We start from the raw sequence: 20,159 nt of genomic DNA on the forward strand, positions 1-20,159 counted from the left end.
ATCAGAAAAAGCTTGAGGACAAGTGACAACAGCACAGCCAGCCTCAATTTTATGAGGGCACTGAATGGTTAATGGATTTCCCAATACCAGGTCAGAAGCCTTCTCCAAAAGAGCAGTGGCTGTAATATCCTGCAGGAAGGATGTTGCACCGGCAGCTACCTTATCCAGTTAATCTGAATAATAAGCCACAGATCACATTATAGGTCTCAATGATTGTGTGAAGACACCCAAAGCCACTTTGTTTTGTTCATGTACAAAAAGAGTGAAGGGCTTACTGTATCCGGGAGCCCTAGAACCAGAGCAGACATCAGTGCTACTTTAAGAGAGAGCAGCAAGATGCTCAAGTTCAAGATGAAGAAGTTCAGGAATTTGTTAACCAAAGCAATAAGAGGTTTAGTAATTTCACCAAGTGATGGAATCCACTGATGGCATTATCTGCACTCCTAAAATGGTACACACTTGCTTCTGAGTCTTGGGCACTGACAGGTACTGAACTGCCGGTATGCATTCTGAGAAATAGAAAGCATGCCGTACCTTTGATCTGGCTTTGTGTCCACAGCGTTAGAGCTGGAGGAGAAGAAATGACTGTCATTCTGGCAGATGTCAGTAATAGGTGAGGCTAGTGGGAAATCATCAATACATGGGACTAAAACTGAATCTGTGAAGACAATAGAGGCCATATCTTGTGGTAAAATATGAGAGAATAAAGGAGGAGACTCAACAAAGCTCTGAGACAAATGCCCATTGCTGTGGGTTTGGGACTTATGGGGGACTTATAGGAACACTAAAAGAAAATGCAGCACACAGATCCATAACCACAAAATAGGGGGCTTCATGAGGAATAGAAGAAACAATTGTGGCAGGGTTGGGTACTTGGTGCAATATATGTGTTAATTTTGAACAAACCAGTAAACAAATTTATTATCAGGGCCTTGTTTAGATTTCTTAACAAGTAGTATAGGAATACTACAGGGAGACCTGCATGGAACCATGAGAGAAGCAATGTCTTCCCTTGTCGAAGGACACTGAGGGACTGATGGTGGTGGCCCCCCTTTTGGAGCAATGGTGATTGAGACTGCTGACTTTAAAAGGCCCACATCGGTGGAAGAAGTGGCCCACAAAGAACCCAGAATAACATGAAGAATACTAGGGCCACTGTTACAATCATCCAGAGTTGGTGCCACAGAAAAAAAAAGTGAAAGAAGCTCATCATTAGAAAAATTATCTGACAGCTGTAGAGTTAGAATATAGTGGAAGGCATAAAATAGGATATTAAATTTACATGAATCTCCTCCCAACAAATTAGTAGATGTATTAGATACCCATAAGAAGCAATGAAAAACAGGCAAGGAGCTCACCATCACCTCTTATGGGGTTACCTCCTGTGGTGTTCCTTCAGTTCCCAATCTTTTTATAGACTGAATAGTGGTATAATCAGAGTTTGGTTTTTAAAATTAGAACTGAATGAATAGTTCCAGTATCAATAAGGCAAACAATTTTTTTTCTGCCTCTCCCTTGTCCCTTGTTCTTGGACTTTCATTCCCATTGTTCCCTTCTATTTGACTCAAGGACTACCTAAATCAGTTTCTCCCTTTGTAGGGCATAATTTTGTCTCGGAAGCCAATTTAGGTCTTGTCTTTGGGTTTTAGGAAACCAAGGGGGTCCTTTTGGTCCCACCTTTTCATTTTGCAGTCCCTAGCAAAGTGCCCTCTTTTTCCACAACAAAAATATCCTTGTGACCTTTATTGGGATACTGAATTAGTCAATATGGAAAAGGAGTATTACATGGCTGCAAAGAAAGGTTTAGAGTGAGCCTGGAATTCCTTTATGTATTTTTCACACCAGTCTGGGGAAAAAAAGCCTCCATGAAAAAGTAATCCTTGATTTTAGGCAATGATAACATTAAATCTTGCATTAATAATTTTTGCGTTCTATTGGTTTAGGGAACCTAATCTAGTCTTTCCACTCTACATAATCTATCATCAAATCTCATGGGATTTTCACCCTTCTCCTTAATGACTTCCTGAAATTTACTAAAATTATCTGGTCTCTCTATAAAACATTCCAAACTTCTAAGTAAGACATCCCCAGTCTGTTGCCACTGGGCAAACTCAGCAAATTGGTTAGGATCCCAATGGAGATATTGTTTACCTGAACTCCTGGACCTACAACCTGCCTATCTGTAATTTCAATAATACCTGCTCATTCTCCTAGAGAATCATTCTCCATGTTGATTTATAGCCACAAAAGATTTGACCAATAACTGCAACCAGATCTTCACCAAATCTAGATGTATCTTTCTTCCAATTAGAGAGAGATCTGAAAGGCCATCATATATATAATATGATAACTTATATACAATATACAATATTACATACAGGATCTTCCTCCTGTTGCTTGGAACAATTTATCTACAAGAGGAAAATAGCAGCAAGATACTTTGTTTCTTGAATTTTCAGTAATGAAGGATGTTTTTCAGAAGAAAGAGCATAAACATGAGGGGCAGAGGAAGAAGAATGAAAAATTACATTTGGAACTAATAGCCTGGGAATGGTTCTGTCCAATATGTGGAATTTTTGACTACTCTACTCTTAAAGAGTTATACATCTCCCCAAACTAGTTTAGAACAGATGGAATTATTCATATTGCTGGGAGGTGCTGTCTAAAGACAATCAGCCCTCATCTTTCTAGCAAGATTTACTACACCTTTGCCATTCCTCTTCTCCAAAAAAAGACAGCAGTAATGTCTGCTTGTTCCAAAAGGATTTCTGCAAATTTTTTTTAACTTGTCATGTTCTCTAAGAATAAATACTCTTCAGTAATGAACTGAACCAGCTACACTCAGCGAAAGAACTCTGGGAGATGACTATGAACCACTACATAGAATTCCCAATCCCTCTTTTTATGTCCACCTGTATTTTTGATTTCCTTCACAGGCTAATTGTACATCATTTCAAAGTCCGATTCTTTTTTACAGCAAAATAACTGTTTGAACATGTATACATATATTATATTTAACTTATACTTTAACATATTTAACATGTTTTGGTCAACCTGCCATCTGGGGGAAGGGGTGGGAGGAAGAAGGGGGAAAAAATTGCAAAAGGTTTTGCAATTGTCAGTGCTGAAGAATCACCCATGCATATATCTTGTAAATAAAAAGCTATATTTTTTTTAAAAAAAGAAAGTAAAAAAAAATAAAGACTTAGAAAGAGAGAAGTGAAAAAAAAAATAAATGTTATTTCTACATTTTCACAAGGCAGTATTCATCTTCCTCTAGCACATTAGGAGAGTAAAAAGCTTTCTCCTTCATTAATATTGTAGGGATTTTTGTTAAAAAGTATTTTCTAAACATGTTAAAGTCCATTTTATAGTTCCAAATGTAACACTGAGAATAGTATTGCAACAATATTAATTGCTTTTGACATATTATTTCCACTCAATTTTGATAACAGTATGCCATTTAGCTTCAACATATTCAATTACAGATTTCTCCTTGATAGCTTTGTGCTTGATGAATCTTTTCTGAAAAAAAACAAGGCATCTGCAAATATTGCCTTCACCCATGTATTCAATGTGTGCTCCAGATTTAAGGTCAAAACCTTCAGTCTCTTTTTTGACCCTGTGTACATTAAGAATTTTACATGTATTGAGTCCAAACACTTTATTACTGTTACTAAAGTAATTTTTATTATTAATGAATAGATTAATGAATTATTTAATGCATGAATAAGTGACATCATTTGAAATAAGTTCAACATCCCATACCACTGCTACATCTTCTGTCTATCTTCACCCTTAATATCATAGAATTTCAGAAATGGAAAAAACTCAGATATTAACCTATCCTTGAGCAGAAATCTCCTCTGCAATTTCCGTGATGACCAGTCATCCAACTTATACTTCAAGGCTTCTCAAGGATGTTCATCCTCCTTTTGGATAGCTCTAATCATGAAGAAGTTTCCTCTCAAAGTTAATCAAAAATTTCTGCCAGTTCTATCCAACTATCCTTAGTTCTGCTTCCTAGGGATGAGCAGAACAAGATTTCCATATGATAGCTCTTCAAATCTTTGATGGATTTTATGAACCCCCAAATCTTTCCTTTTGCTATATGATCCCAATTCCTTCAATTTTTCATTCTATGGCTTGATCTCAAGGTCATTTCTCACCCTGGTTACTCTCCTCTAGAAACTCTCTATTTTATTAATGTCCTTTCTAAAATGTGACATCCAAAATGACTTTAGGTCAGACTCCAACTGACCAGAACAGAGGGCAGTCAAGCTCACATCTTAGATATTCTCATTGCAGCAGGGAGCATCTTTCACTGTTGACAGGCTTTCTAATACTTGAAGGCTTTAATCATGTCATTCATACTTTCCGTAGGCTCTTCTTCTCCAGACTAAGTTCTTTTTTTAAAGTCTCTAATACAATTTTCTCCTAGGCAGAAGGAGATTTGATGACAATCATCACCAATTTCCCATTTTTGCCAAGGAACTAGCCAGCTTTTAAGGAAGGGGTCTTTGGTTTTCTGTTTCTTTTATAATAATAATGTGTTTAAGATGGTTCTACGTATACTAAGGTTGATTAAAAGACAGTCCTGCTATTTTATGACTCAATCAAAGAGGCAAGGAAGAACTGGTCAATGTGATCCCAGAAAGAGAAATGTCTATAGCAATTGATCCCAAAACATAAAGATCTCAGCAATTGGTACACTAAAGGAAGTATTTAATATGAGTTGGGAAAGAGATAGGAATCTTTGTACAGTCCATCTAGCAGTATGTTCCTCCTTTAGATGAGATTGGGATGTGAGGGAGGGATAAGAGAGAAAGAAAAATTCCAGGCAAGTACAGCAGTATTAAACCCACAATCACATAGCTAACAAAAACAAAAACAAAAATAGGCTTTAGAGCATTAAAGAAATTTTGGATTTGATATTCATTCAATGTATAAAATGGCCAAACAAGAGAGGTCCAGTTAAACACAGCCTGCTCTGTCCAGAAGTCTTCTTCTTGCTCAGCTCTGGAAATGAAGTCCACAGGACACCACAATATAACCCTGGCAGGTAGAGAAAACAAGTTTACTTTATGGGAAACCAGGAGAAGTTTTGGAGTTACCCATGTAAGTGGGTCAAAGTTTCATAGAAATTAGGAAACAACAACTAGTCCTAGACCTTCTATTAACTTGCTATAAAGCTAGACACGTCTCTTAACTTCTCTGAGCCATATAACCACAGATGAGAGGCTGCACATGGCATTAAGAATTCATCCTGTACAACCTCTTCATTTTTCAGAGGAGGAAACTGAGGCTCATGAGGGAAGTTTTCTGCATTGTTTTGAGACTGGGTCTCCCTATCTTAACCAATGGTCACTAATGGACTCATACTTCTACTAATAAACACAAAAGCATTGGCCAGCTCTGTTTTCCACACAGGCTTGATTCCTCCTCATTAGGCAGCCTGCTGGTCCTATTCTCTTAAGGGCTCAACATACTGGTTCCATAGGTAGTGTGGACACCTGACCTTTAGCCCTGCTACAATTCAGAACTCCTAAGTTCTCAGCTTCCCTAACATTGTCAATGCCCCATCCAAAGGAGAATTTTTTTTTGCCTAAAAGCATTAAATAATGTGAGAAACAGTATTGGATTTGGTATTAGAAGACCTTGGTTGAAATCCCTCTGTTGTTTATTTCCTGGATGACCTAGGATAAGTCAGCCAACTCATCCTGGCTTCTGTTTTCTCAACTGAAAAATGAGGAAATTGGCCCAGACAATCTCTAAGTCCCCTTTTAGGATAAAGCCTATGCTCCTAGTAAAGGGCATGTGAAGGATCGTAACTCAGGTCTTCTGATTCCAAATCCATTGTTTATTGTGTGTCGACACATGGCCTGAGTTTTTAAATCTGCCACATAGACATAACAGTTTTTCTACCTCATACAAGTAATTGATACAGGAAATTCTTGAAAAGCTGTATATGTAACCTAACATGAGAGTTGTGTTACAAATACAGCCAAAGATGGTGTCATGGAAAGAGCACAGAACTGGGATGGGTGGGGAGGGAGGGTGAAAAGATAAGTTTTTGCTCAAGCTCTGATCCTTACATACTATCATTTCCCCTAATTTTCAGTTTCCCCCTTCTATAAAGTAAGGAGGTTGAATTAGTAACAGCAGTTTCCAAGCTTTGTGATATCAGTATGCCTTTTCCTTCTTAAAAATTATCCTCCCAAAGAGCTTTTGTTTAGTTTATGTAGGTTTATTTGTTGATATTTATTTTATGAGAAATTAAATATCATAGTATTATTATCAAAATTGTTTTGACTTCCTGATTCAAAAAAGGTCTCAGGAATCCCCCTTTTGGATCTCCACTTTACTTTGAAAATCGCTGCATTGGATGATCTCAAAGGTCCCTTCTAAGTCTGAATCCTATGTTAAATGCTATCTTAAACATATGAAAACTTGTAAAATATTATCTTCATTTTACAAATGAGGAAACACAGCTAATTAGTAGCATAGCAAGAACTAAATCTCAGACATGCTAACTTCAGTCCTAACACTTCTTTGAATAAGCCATGTTTGAACTATTTTTAATTTCAAGAGGGGAGAGCATTGGCTATGGGGTTGGAGTATTTTGATTTAAATCTCATCTCATCCACTTATTACCTGGACACGTTATTTAATTTCTATTGGTCTCAGTTTCCTCATCTGTATACTGTGGGAATAGGCCCAGATGATCTCTTCCAAGCTCTAAACCTATAATCCTATCAGCCTCTGGACCAACCCATGGTTCCAAGGTCATTAATTTACTTTCCTTCCCAGAACCTGGGTCTGCATTTCCTAGTTAACCAGGCTCCTCTAAGCTGGAACTATTCTTCCCGAGATGTCTGCACATGTAAGTAGCAGAGACTGGACTCCATGCAAGCTAATGTATTAAGACAAAAAGAACACTAAATCTAGAATCTGAGAAATGGGGTTCACCTCTGGCACTCAGCTATATAAACCCATCATATTCTCCAAGCTTTAGCTTCCTCCCCTGCAGAATGAAAGGGTTGGGCTCTAGTTCTTTCTAGTTCTAAATCCTGTCAGCTTATAACATTTCCTAACTGTTTGTGTCTCCATCCTACCAATATTAGCACCAATTCCTGACCAAGATTCATGAGGACACACAGCTGGACCTCAATAGGAGATGCTAAAACCTAATTTGGTCATTCTTACCTCATGCACAAAGATCTCAGGGGTGATGTAGCTCAGTTTAGCAATATTGGGAAGCATGGCTCCCAGGCCAAAGAGTGCTGTGAAGGAAAAAAAAAAGATAATTAGGTTGATCCCTCCCCCGAAAGGCCACAATGACCTCCTCCCACACCAAAAACAATATTTTATGCAATGCACAGACCCCTATGTGCTGCTCCACATGACCATTCCCTTACATCCCAAAATTGAAATTCAGATATCATCAGCCAAGGAGGAAAGATACGAGGAGTCAGCCCATAATTTCCATTTTAACTCAGAATCCACTACTGCCAGCTCAGCCGTGTTCCCCAGCGAGAGCGCCCGATAGAAAGAGGGTAGGGCTTATTTCATAGACATGCTCTGAGACGTACCACCTAAAGAACCTTGTCTCCCACAGCTACACACGTTTCTCCCGATAGCCGAGGTTCTTACCATTCAGATGATCCAACAGAGGATTCTTAAAGGCAGATGTTATTAAAGGCTTCACCATCTCCAGCTGGTGTCAGACAGCAGAAAGGCGCGTTCCCAGAGTCAGGGAGCCATAAATCAGCATCAGTGAGGTGAGGGTGGGCAAAGGAGAGACATAGAAAAGACAGACTGAGGAGACTGAAACGTGGGTTTCTCCTCTCCTCACACACCGTCCGTGGCTCTCCTTAGCCTGTATGATGCCACTGAAACTTTCTAGCCTGACATCCAGAGTTCAGCTCCCAGTTCTGCTATTTGTTTCCTCGCTGTTTAACCCGGTCTACATCCCTTCCTCTTTCTAGACAGTCAATTTCTTCACTCTTTCATCCCAGAATCATAGATTTGGGTCTGGAAGAGACCTCAGAGGAGCTCTACTACACATCCTCATTTTACAGGTGGAGAAACTGAGCCTCAACAAGATTAAATAACTTGCCCAAAACCACACGGGTCTTAAAAGGCAAGGCCAGGATCCAATCAAAATTCTCCAATTATAGAGTCTATGGATTAAACTAAAGTTCTAAATCCGGTGATTCTATGATCCACATTCAAGCCCTAGTTGACCTCTCCAACTTTATCTTCCTCTAATACCAACTATAGCTAAATGGTGCAGTGGTTAGATCTCAGGAAGATCTGAGTTCAAATTTAACCTCAGATACTAGCTGTATAATCCTGAGCAAGTCACTTAATCTCCATCTACCTCAGTTTTCACAACTGTAAAATGAGTATGATAATAATAATATCTACCTCCCAGCATTGTTGTAATGATAAAATGAGATGTTTGTAAAGAATTTTGCAAACTTTAAAACTACATTAATGTTATGTTATGCTATGCATAGCAACAACACTGGATAATAATTATTAACATTTACTTAGCAATCTATAGAGCTCTTTGCAAATATTATCTCATATTATCTTCACAACAACCCTAGATGGGAGCCTTTATTATTAATCTCATTTGACAGATGGGGAAACTGAGTCAGAAGATAAGTGACTTGCCCAATTTCATAGCTAACCAGCGACTGGGACTGAATTTGAACTCCATCTTCCTGACTCCAAATTCAATGCTCAATGTCACCAAGCTCCCATTCCTTGAATATGTTCTCTCTTTCCTTCACACCTTTGCTTATACTATTTTTTACTTTCTTCATGAAATCAACATCTGTTAAAATTCTACCTATCCTTCAGAGTTCAGCATGTTTACTGCTACACTAACGTGGTTTTTTTTTAATACTTACATCAAAAGCACCCATATTGGAGGCATTCACTTTGAGCTCGATATCCCTAGAAAACAATCACCCAAAAAAGATGAAACGATTGCTCCCTTTATTAATTCAACATCAATCAGTCAACAAGTTCTTATTGAGTACCCACGGTATACCAGACACTGTTCTAAAAACTGATCTTAACATCAGAGCTGCTTTCCTTTCTTCATACCCTTTCCCACCTCATTCTTCATAGACATAACTCCTTCCAATCCACAGATGACCTGATTCAGAAAAGAAACTTTAAAAAAAGTAATCGTGCTATGAGGAAAATTGTCCCTGGTCCAAAAATTTGGAGGCCTGGATTATGGTCCTAAATTTGTCACTAAACTTCTTTAGAAAATTTCTCTCCTTCTCAGACCTCAGTTTCTTCCTTTGGAAAAAAAAATCAGGAGGTTGAACTAAATCTCTAAGGTCCCAAGTAGAAAAATTCCTAAATATTGATAATAGATAAGTAGGTAGGTAGATAGATAGATAGATGCTAATTGCCCTGAAAATAAGTCCAAAAGATCGCTCTTTTTAGGGGGCTACAAAAGTCTATATATAATTTTTATTAATTGTGTTCTCTAATAATGATAATAATAATACTTCCTTATGTTCCCTATGGTTATTCACAGTTTACAAAAGACTTCCATTCTTTTGTGTGTATTCAATCCTTGCTATAGCTTTGGAGGAGGCAGAGCAGAGATTATCAAGACCATTTTACAGATGGAGAAGTGAAATTCATAGGAGCATAAGACTTAAACCTAAGAAAACACTGGGTTTGAGCAGTCAAAAAGGTGTTGATAGTACCTAACTCTTCTATTTGCTTTGAGTCAACACAATTTAATTAAACATGGACCACATCCTTTGACTTTTCATTGTACCATATTATGTAATTTCAAAACTCCAAGGAGGAACCTTGGAAATGATCTAATGCAATACTCTCATTTTGCAAACAAGGAAAATAAAATCTAAAATTTGACTTTCCCAAGAACATCCAAGTCAACAATATGGATGATATTTGAATTCAAGACTCTGAATTCCCAATTTAGAACTCCTTTCAATGATATACATCATGAGATTTAGAGGTGGAAGGGACTTTAGAGAACATAGAATTCAATCCCCTTCTTTTTTACAAGTGAGGAAACTGAGGATCCAAGTGTTTAAATGATTTGCCCAGAGTTACCCAGGTAGTGAGTAGCAGAGGCAAGATTTGAAGCCAGCTTCTTTTACTCCAAATCCTGTATCCTTTCTATGAACACATAAATTCTGGGCTCTCCTGGCTACTCTTTGCCTTCCACCCCTCAAGCTGCAGAAATTGTTCCTTACTTGAGGAATGATACAGAACCCTGCAACTTCACTCCAGACACAAACATGCTGAGTTTCAGTTCCACAATCTATAATGAAAAGGAAAAGGAAAGTCAAGGAAGGGAGTTGCAAAATTATGATATGTTATCAATAAATGTTTAATTTGTGTGCCTATTTTATATATCTATAAACCTAGGGTCACATAAAAATTTCTTGGGCAAAAAAGAGTCACAATATACAATGGCTACAACAATTTAAAGCAAACAACACTCCAAAAAGGCCAAATTACAATTTTAATGATCACTCTCAGTCCAGAAACTATATAATGGAATATATTGTCTTTCTCCTAGGAGGAAACTAGGGAATATAGGGGCTGAACATTACATATACTGTCATATTCACTATCTCAGTTGTTTTTGCTTAAGTTTTTTCCTTGCTTTGTTCTAAGCAAGAGTTCAATACTAGATATTAGGCAAAGGAGATGAAGGTGAGTAATACCCAGAAATGACTGAGGTATAACAAACAAAAATATTAATTGTTTTACTTAGAAGAATTCATTGGGCTTGTTTCATTTTCTATTATTAGAATTGCATTTTTGAAAGATTCTCATCCTTCCCAGGGATGACTGGAATCAGGAGAAAATGAGTTCAAATCCCACCAGAAACAGTAACTGTGTGATCCCAGACAGCTCACTTAACCTTTCTGCTGAATGCCTCAGTTTCCTCACCTGTAAATTGGGGATAAGTAACAGTAACTACTTCCTAGTATTGTTGGAATCAAATGAAATAATGATAGTTAAGTGTTTAGCATAGTGCCTGGCACACAAGTAATCAATAAAAATATTAACTAGTAGTAGTAGTAGTAGTAGTAGTAGTAATAGTACTATAGTAGTAGTAGTAGTATATAGTAATAGTGTAGTAGTAGTATAGTAGTAGTAGTAGTAGTATAGTAATAGTAGTAGTGTAGTAGTAGTATAGTAGTAGTAGTAGTGTATAATAATAGTGTAGTAGTAGTATAGTAGTAGTAGTATAATAGTAGTAGTGTAATAGTAGTATAGTAGTAGTAGTAGTAGTGTATAGTAATAGTGTAGTAGTAGTAGTATAGTATTAATAGTAGTGTAGTAGTAGTATAGTGGTAGTAATAATAGTAGTAGTAATTAGACTAATCCTGAGTATTTTGTTCCATTCTGCATATCATATTTTAGAAAGGACAGAACACATGTAAAAGATGGCAGCCAGAATACTGACAGAACGGGGATATTTGTCTAGTAGGATTAATTAAAGGAAGTGCTTTTATTCAGCCAAGAGAAGAGAAGACTCTGTGGGGAATATACTAGTTGCCTTTTAGTATTTACAGAGTTGCCACTTGGAAAAAGGCCTGCTTAGAATCTGGTTATTCTTTCTGCTTGGTCTCCAGGAACTAGAATGAGAAATAATGGGGAAAATTTCAGAAGTGGCATCATTTGGCACTATGTAAGGAAAACAACGCTCATATAACGAGACAAGTCCAAGAGCAGATCACTAAAACTGTCTCAGGAATTAATAGATTCTTCCTCCCTGAGGAGTTTTAAAGTTGAAACTGGATGTTGTAAGAGTGACGGAAAAGGGATTCTTAGCCAATTCTAAGTTGGACTAGTTGACTAGTGGGATCTTTTCCAATTTTAAGAGTCAATGATCTGGAAAGTTTCTTAGAACATGAAATATTAGAGCTAAAAGGACCTTTAAACACAGGATATCAAAACTAGAAGCTACATGAGAAACAGAATGTTACAAGAGGAAATTACTTAAGTACATAGCAGTTCAGGGATGGGAAGGATGAAATTTAGAGATGAAAGGGGGCTTCACAGTATAAACTTTCAGAAATAATTGACCTTAGGAATACATTTGGAAGTGAACTTATAAAATAGAATATTAGAGCTGGAAAGAGCCTCAAGACATGCTTTTTAATAGTATAAAGATCCTGAGAACAAAAGTTTGAGAACTCTCCTGTTCCAAAGTCTTCAACTTCAGTCTCTCCATCCATCCACCTGCCTGTTAAAATCCACTGTGTTCTTTCATGTTCCTACATATATATAGCACTGAATCTCAGAACCCTGATCTGTAGAATGATCTGCCTCTACCTCACATGCCTCTGGCAAAGATCATTGAGCCCCCAGCCAGTTCCCAACTGTGCAGTATGCTTTGGAGGGCTGACCAGGTTGGACAGAGTGGGCAGAACATAGTCAGCTACACCATTCTGATCCTTACCACATCCAGAGAGAAGAGGGACTTGAAGGCTGAGTTAGAGGAGACCGCCAAGACCTCCAAATAGTAAGGGAGCTTTAAAGACACTTCATCCCCAAGGATGGTAGAGGTTGGTGCAGAACTGATCCGAGCCTTCATCATTATGGGCATGGACATGGGGAACTGACGGCGGACCTGTGGAGGGCAAAGAGAAACGAGACTCTTCAGGCTCCCTGCTGGATCCTGGGAATAGAGCCATGCTCTCTACAGTACAGGATGCCCCAAAGACCATCAGCTTTCTATCTTTGAGGCAGAATAGAAAGAAAAAAAGGGGCCCAGAGGTGCTCATCCATAGCTCCCAATCTTAGACTTCAATTACTAAGTCTATGGTCAGCCCTGACCCACTAGGAACAAGCAACAAGTCTGAAGATGGTGCAGTAGATAGAGCACTGGGATTGGAATTAGACAGACTCATCCTTATGCACTTAAATACCTTCTCAGACACGGTCTAGCTATGTGACTCTGGGCAAGTCACTTAACCCTGCTTGCTTCAATCTCCTCATCTGTAAAATGGATCGGAGAAGGAAATGGCAAATGTCTCCAATATCCTTGCCAAGAAAATCCCAAGTGGAGTCACAAGGAGTCTGAAATGACTCCATAATAACAATAAATTTATGACTCCTAAGCCCAGAATCACACACACAAACACACACAACCTTGCCTGGCAAATAAGGATCACCATCCCTATCCCTTGCCACCAACAACAGATATCCCAGAAACAAACCTCAGGAATCAGAAGCCCCAGCACCGATGTGGTCAGCTGATTGTTTACAGAGTTCTGAAAGTAACAAAAATAATAATAATGAATAGTAAATCACTAATGAATAATAATGAATCATTAGTGAAAAGCCATATAGCATACTGAAAAGAGCATTGAATTGAGTCAAGAAACCTAGGTTCTGATCCCAGCTTTGCCACTGACTCAGTGGGTAGCCTTGGACAAAGTCATTCCCCCTCTCTCCTAACCTCAGTTTATTCTTTAGAAATGTGCCAATTCAAGGCAACAAGAATTTTTTAAGCAAACTAAATGCAAAGTCAATAATCCTTGCATTGTCCTCTTTATAAACATAATATGAAGAACAAATGGCAGAATGGAAGTAAAATGCATTTGTATAAAGACTCCCCAGTAGATGACTATGGAAAAAACTGGAAACAAGCAGTTTTCAAAGAAAGAAACATGAATTGTCAACAGACATGTGAAGAATGGGCCAAATCACTAACAACACAATAAATGCAAATTAAACCACTCTGAAATTTTTGCTGGCTACTTGTGTGATTCACAAAGGTAACAAAAGATAAAAAATAGCAGACCAGAACACAAATATACTGTTGATAGATAAGTTAATCAGTCCAACCAATCTGGAAATCAATTCAGAATCCTTTTTCCTTTTTTGAATCTTCCTGTACAAAATGACTAAAATGGAAATGTTTTACATCAGTAGTTCTCTAAGTGTGGTCCAGATAATCCTGGGGATCTCTGAGACCCTTTCAGAAGGTCTACAAATTCAAAAGTAGTTTTTATTTCTAATATAGTAGATAGCAATAAATATAACCCACATAAAGAAAATTATTTGGATTGCTCCTCAGTCATTTTTTTTATTGTTGTTGCTGAAGCTCTCAAAAAGATCTTAAAGGAGGGAAAGGACCCCACACATGCAAAAATGTTTGTAGCAGCCCTTTTTGTAGTGGTAAGAAACTGGAAAGTGAGGGGATGCCCATCAATTGAGGAATGGCTGAATAAATTATGGTATATGAATGTTATGGAACATTGTTGTTCTGTAAGAAATGATCAGGAAGATGATTTAAGAGAGGCCTGAAGAGATTTACATGAACTGATGCTAAGGGAAATGAGCAGAACCAGGAGATCATTATACTCAGCAAAAACAAGACTATTTGATGATCAATTCTGATAAACCTGGCTTTCAACAATGAGATGATTCAAACCAGTTCCACCTGCTCAGTGATGAAGAGAGCCATCTACACCCAGAGAGAGAATTGTGGAACTGAGTGTGGATCACAACATAGCATTCTCACTCTCTCTGTTATTGTTTGCTTGTATTTTGTTTTCTTTTGCAGGTTTTTTCTTTCTTCTTGATCTGATTTTCCTTGTACAGAAAGATAACTATAAATATGTATACATATATTGGATTTAACATGTATTTTAACATATTTAATGTATTGGACTACCTGCCATCTAGGGGAAGGGATGAGGGAAAGGAGGGGAAAATTTGGAACAGAAAGTTTTGCAAAGGTTGAAAAATTACCCACTCATATGTTTGTAAATAAAAAGCTTTAATAAATAAATAGATAAGCAAATAAATGAATGAATGAATAAATTCTATTCCTGCAGTGGAGGGGGGGAAGGGGGAAGAAAGTGAATGCCTATCAGGCAGACATGATCTGAAAAAATTGGGATATATGAATGGAGGGGAATATTACTGCACCACAGAAAATAACAAATATAAAGAATTCAGAAAAACTTGGGAAGACTTTAATGAATTGATACAGAACAAAATAAGGAAAAGCAGGAGGAAAATGTGCATAGCCACTACAGTCATGTAAAAGAAAATAGCATTGAAAGACTTGGGAACTCTCATTAAAGCAATGATTATTTTAGCTTCAGATGGCTTGATCCTGAAAGCCACCTTCTTCCTCTCAGAAATGAGGAATGAGATATACATTTTCAAAAAATGGACAATGTGTTGATTTGTTTAGTTTGACAATACTTATTTGTTGTGAGAGAGCTGGTAATGTTTTTGAAGGGGATGAGAAAAGTAATAAGTGTTTTAAAAGCTTCAAAAACATTTAAAAAGTAGAAAAAATAAATTATCTGGTAATTTAGAATAATATTTTAAAAGCTTCAAAAACATTTAAAAAGTGGAAAAATAAATTAATTGTTAATTTAGAAATGTCAGTTAATATTATCATTATCATTGTTGTTAAATATATCTTTTATCATCCATAAGGCCTGCATCCTATAACTAATCAAAGGATAATATGGTAGGGGCCTTGGATTCATGAAGACCACTCTAAAAGAGAAGAAGGAGCACAAATTCAAGAAACTGAAATAGCTTTACATCCCTGGCCCTTTGCTAGCCCACTACCCAAAAACTAACTTATCCAAAAAAATTTTTTTTAATTTTTAAATAATATCTTTTTATTTTCAAAATACATGCAAAGATAGTTTTCAACATTTACCCTTGAAAAACTTCATTTCCCCCCCTTCCCTAGATGGCAAGTAATCCAATATATGTTAAACATGTGCGATTCTTCTATACATATTTCCACAATTATCATGCACAAGAAAAATCAGATCAAAAAGGGAAAAAATGAGAAAGAAAACAAAAAACAAGCAAACAACAACAAAAAAGGTAAAAATACTATGTTGCGATCCATATTCAGTCCCACAATCCTCTTTCTGGATGTAGATGGCTCTCTCCATCACAAATCTATTGAAATTGGCCTTAATCACCTCATTGCTGAAAAAAGCCAGGTCCATCACAGTTGATCATAACATAATCTTGTTATTGCTATGTACAATGTTGTCTTGGTTCTACTCACTTCACTTCATCATAAGTTCTTGTAAGTCTCTCCAGGTCTCTGAAAGCATCCTGCTGGTCGTTTCTTACAGAACAAAAACATTCCATAAGATTCATATTACTATAACTTATTCAGCCATTCTCCAAGTGATGGGCATCCACTCAGTTTCCAGTTCCTTGCCACTACAAAAAGGGCTGCCACAAACATTTTTGCACATATGAGTCCTTTTCCATTTTTTAAGATCTCTTTGGGATACAAGACCAATAGAGACACTGCTAGAAGTTTGATAGCTCTTTGGGCATAGTTCCAAAGTGCTCTCCAGAATAATTGAATCAGTTCACAATTCCACCAACAATGTATTAGTGTCCCAGTTTTCCCACATCTCCTCCAGCATTTATCATTATTTTTTTCCTGTCACCTTAGCCAATCTGAGAGATATGTAATGGTACCTCAGTGTTGTCTTAATTTGCATTTCTCTGATTAATAGTGAGTTAAGGAATTTTTTTCATATGACTAGAAATTAACTTATTTAAATTTAAGGAGAATCTTCACCAAGAATAATTCATAAAAGATTGAATTTTCTGGTCAAAGCAAACCACCACCAAGAGGAAATATCTGACTAACCAGTAGAAGTATCTATGCAGATTAAATTGAGGACCCAACAATAAATCTTTCTGTGGGCTTATTTCCAGGGAAGGAAAAATGTGTTTGCACAGATAAAAAAAACATATTCCAGGAAGCAGAGTCAAATTGCCTTCCTTGGTGCTGTCATTGACTCCATTCAAGAATGTTCTTGAAAGCTTCTACTTCCTCTACTTCCTTCCAAAGAAATCTGTTTTATTTTACCTTTAAATTTTTCATTCCATGTTTTACTCCAAGTCTCTTAAGAGTTTCATATACAATCATCTTTTCTATTGTATTGTATTATGGAAATACTTATTTTATTCCATAAACTTGAAATAAAAATTTTAAAAAGTTTAAAGTTACAGCAAAAATGCTATATACATTTTAACACAATAACACATATACCACACTATACTTTTTTAAAGTGGTTTTATATCCATTATTTTATATGCAAGATCAGATACTAGTTATTGTTCTTACTTTGTAGATAAGGAATTCCTTTAAAAATATCAAAGATGAATGATAAGAAGAATGTGAAAAGAAACATGTGAGGAAAAAATACTAAAAAAGAAAAGAACTGTCTTCTTTCTTTATGTAATCACGGTAACCCACAGGAAATCTGCCTCCACTTACCAACTGGCCTGTGATGTCTAGATTAATGGACCCAGACTTCTGCATGAGGAAGTAAATTGAGTCAAACAGCTCCTTTGGGAGTACAAAGTTAACCATGGCATTCTTAGAGCCCACTTGATGAGGCAGGGAGAAGGAGGACACAGGTGGAGGGAGAACAATCGGCTTGCCCAGCAAGTACAACGTGGTCTAGGCAGAGAATTTGAAGGAGAAAAACAGAGTCTTAATACAGACATCTCTGACATCAATATTATTCTCAAAGGCCAAAAGATTTTACTGGGTAATGCAAGGAATCAGAGCAAGATCAGACTATTAGTATCAGGGTGTTCCTGTAATTGAGTTTGATCAGCAAGATCATTTCATGAAGAGGGGCACCAGCTCCTGAAGACATACCTCAAGTGCACATTTGCAACAGCAAATCGTTTTATATGGAGCCCTTTGAGTCCAAGTTCTCTAGTCCCAAAATCTTAGGCAATTAACATCTTGGACCTACTTCTAACAGTATCCAACTGTACAACTCAAGTGCCTCTTCCTCCAGAAAACTTGTCCTTACTACCCTCACATATGGTAGACTCACTTTCTCAAGGTTTCTGCAGTAACTAGATTCTGAATGGAATCTATTCCTTGATCAAATCCCATGATGTATTCTTCACTCATTATATGTATTATTTTCCCCAGATAGGCTTTGAGCCCCACAGAAGGCACAGGGCCACTTTCTCCTATCTATATCATAATTTAGCTCAGGCAGGTACTCAGGGAATCCTGGGCTGTTTGGGCTATTAGGGAAGGAAGACCTTTGTTATTACCCAAACTAAAAGGTAGAAAATGTGGCAGGTGATAGGAAACTACTTAGTAAACTCAACACTTACACTGATATTCAAGAACATATGTTCTTCAGTGATGGTGGGTGGGTGGGTCAAAGAGTAGCTAATCTGGGATTCGGGACCAAGAGGGTAGAGACCTGGAATTATAAAAGAACAGAATCTTCACACTAGAATCACCATTAGATATTATCTAGTGTAATAAAGACCACTAGGAGCAGTGGATAGAATACCAGACCTGGAGTTAGGAAGACCTGAGTTCAATACTAGGCTCAGACTTTAGCTTTGTGACCCTATACAAATTACCCAACTTCTGTCTGCCTCAGTTTCCCCATCTATACTCATAGCACCTGCCTCCCAAGGTTGTGAGCATAAAATGAGGTAATAAGTACTATTCCATAGTAGATACTCTTTTTAAAAAATCATATTTCTTTCCTTCCAATTCTATCATTTTATAAAGAGAGAAAATAAAACCAATAAAGTGGAAGGGCAGCTGCCTAAAGTCATGTAAAGAGTTTGTATCAGAACTTTTCTAATAGTCTATGTTCTAAGGACCCTTCCAAATCTGCATTCTGTGTTCTATGCTCATGAGACTTTCTAACTCTGAGATTCTGTAATTCTTGTCATAGGCATCAGTGAAAAGATCACTAGGTTTGGAATTAAACAAGCAGAGTTTAATCATTTTCAATAAAGTAAGTACATGAATCATTTATCATGCTGAACCTCAATTTCCTTGTCTATAAGATAAGAATTATAGGGTAGCAACATAGTATAGTGGAGAAAATATTCAGTTGGCAATGGAAGGACCAGAGTTCAGATCCTTAACCTTGACTCAAACTGACTTGTAAGACTTCCTTAGGCAAGTCCTTGTAAGACCTTTGGGCTTTAGTTTCCTTGTGGGTAAAAGAATGAGAGTTGAAGCAGAGGATCTCAAAAGTCACTCAGAATTTCCATATCCTATATTCTATGAACCATACTATCTAGTTTGCAAGTTATCTAGATTGTAAGCTGGAAGGTTACATTTAAAAGTGTTGCTTCCTCATTTAACCTAAAACACAAGCTTGAACACAGAACAGGTGACCATATTGGAGATTCATTGAGGGTTGATAGCTTCTATTGATCTTATAATCCCAGATACTGGTTAAGTAACAATACTCACTCTTCTCCTGACTTATAATTGATGATCCCTAAATCTGAAGGGTGTCTGTGATGCCCCATAAATCTGGGCCCAGACAAAGGGTGAGCAGCCAAGTCAAGTCAGACCACAACACTTACCAGTCATTGTACCCATATAAACATTCAGTTCTTCAGCCATGAAATGGAGCTTCGAACATAGCTGTACCAACCAGAAAAAAGACAAACACTTTATTAATTCTACCTTTCCCAATGAGCCTATAATGGCTTCAGTTGGGATAAAGACATTTTTCACATGGAAGACTAGACTGAAAATGTCAGTTAGTTTGAGAGAGGTAATACAGGAACAGATAGAAATTCATGGAAGCAGGAGAAAAGTCAATGTGCTACAGGTCTTAGAGTCTCTCTTGGAGATAAGAGGAAAGTGGAGGAAAACAAAGATCTTGAAAAAAGAGATAGTATTAGGGAGAACAGAAATAGTACTGAAAAGCAAAGCTGGAGACACCAAAAAGAAACCTGACCCACTTCAAAGTCTTGCTACCCCTAGGTCAGTCCTGGGAACTATTATTCCCTCCCTTCAGGACTTTTCTATGAACACAAAAATAATTTGAAACTATAAAGGGCTATGGAAAAAATTAATCATTGTTAAAGAGTTGATATTAAGTCATATCCTTTTTATAGGAACCCACAATGGATTCCTATTACTGTAGGAATTTCATTCCAGGAAATAATGTGTTTATCTGTTGACAAATTCCTCTTTTTCAAACCTCAGAAAAATGTAAATTCTGTAATCCAGAACATTTCCCTTTTTTCTGTAGGACCCAGGAAATTTAGAATCACATTTCCTGACCCATAGTTTTAAGCAATTCATCCAGATTCTACATAGCAGC

At 37.2% G+C, this 20,159-nt stretch overlaps 1 protein-coding gene and 1 long non-coding RNA gene across 2 annotated transcripts; both read right to left on the bottom strand.

Annotated features, from left to right (window-relative positions):
* Positions 1-4,704: 4,704 nt before the first annotated feature.
* LOC127547015 (uncharacterized) lies at positions 4,705-8,967 on the bottom strand. The gene is made up of 4 exons (XR_007950055.1): positions 8,922-8,967; positions 7,654-7,717; positions 7,207-7,283; positions 4,705-5,055 (listed from the first exon to the last, which is right to left on the bottom strand). It is a non-coding gene; the product is annotated as an uncharacterized LOC127547015 (long non-coding RNA).
* A 1,288-nt stretch (positions 8,968-10,255) lies between these two features.
* BPIFB2 (BPI fold containing family B member 2) lies at positions 10,256-19,488 on the bottom strand. Its single transcript, XM_051973722.1, has 6 exons — positions 19,411-19,488; positions 18,184-18,275; positions 17,318-17,503; positions 13,245-13,298; positions 12,485-12,655; positions 10,256-10,327 (listed from the first exon to the last, which is right to left on the bottom strand). The coding sequence occupies exons 1-6, from the start codon at positions 19,448-19,450 to the stop codon at positions 10,256-10,258; spliced, it is 615 nt and encodes a 204-aa protein (XP_051829682.1). The 5' UTR covers positions 19,451-19,488.
* Positions 19,489-20,159: the final 671 nt, after the last annotated feature.

Source organism: Antechinus flavipes, chromosome 2 (assembly GCF_016432865.1).
Source record: "Antechinus flavipes isolate AdamAnt ecotype Samford, QLD, Australia chromosome 2, AdamAnt_v2, whole genome shotgun sequence".
Lineage (NCBI taxonomy): Eukaryota > Metazoa > Chordata > Mammalia > Dasyuromorphia > Dasyuridae > Antechinus > Antechinus flavipes.

Coding starts and splice junctions, on each gene's coding strand:
- BPIFB2 (XM_051973722.1), bottom strand. CDS start 19,450: ATGGCTGAAGAACTGAATGTTTATATGGGTACAATGACTG. Junction 18,276..19,410: donor TTATATGGGTACAATGACTG/GTAAGTGTTGTG, acceptor TTATAATTCCAG/GTCTCTACCCTCTTGGTCCC. Junction 17,504..18,183: donor ATATGTTCTTGAATATCAGT/GTAAGTGTTGAG, acceptor TTCTCTGCCTAG/ACCACGTTGTACTTGCTGGG.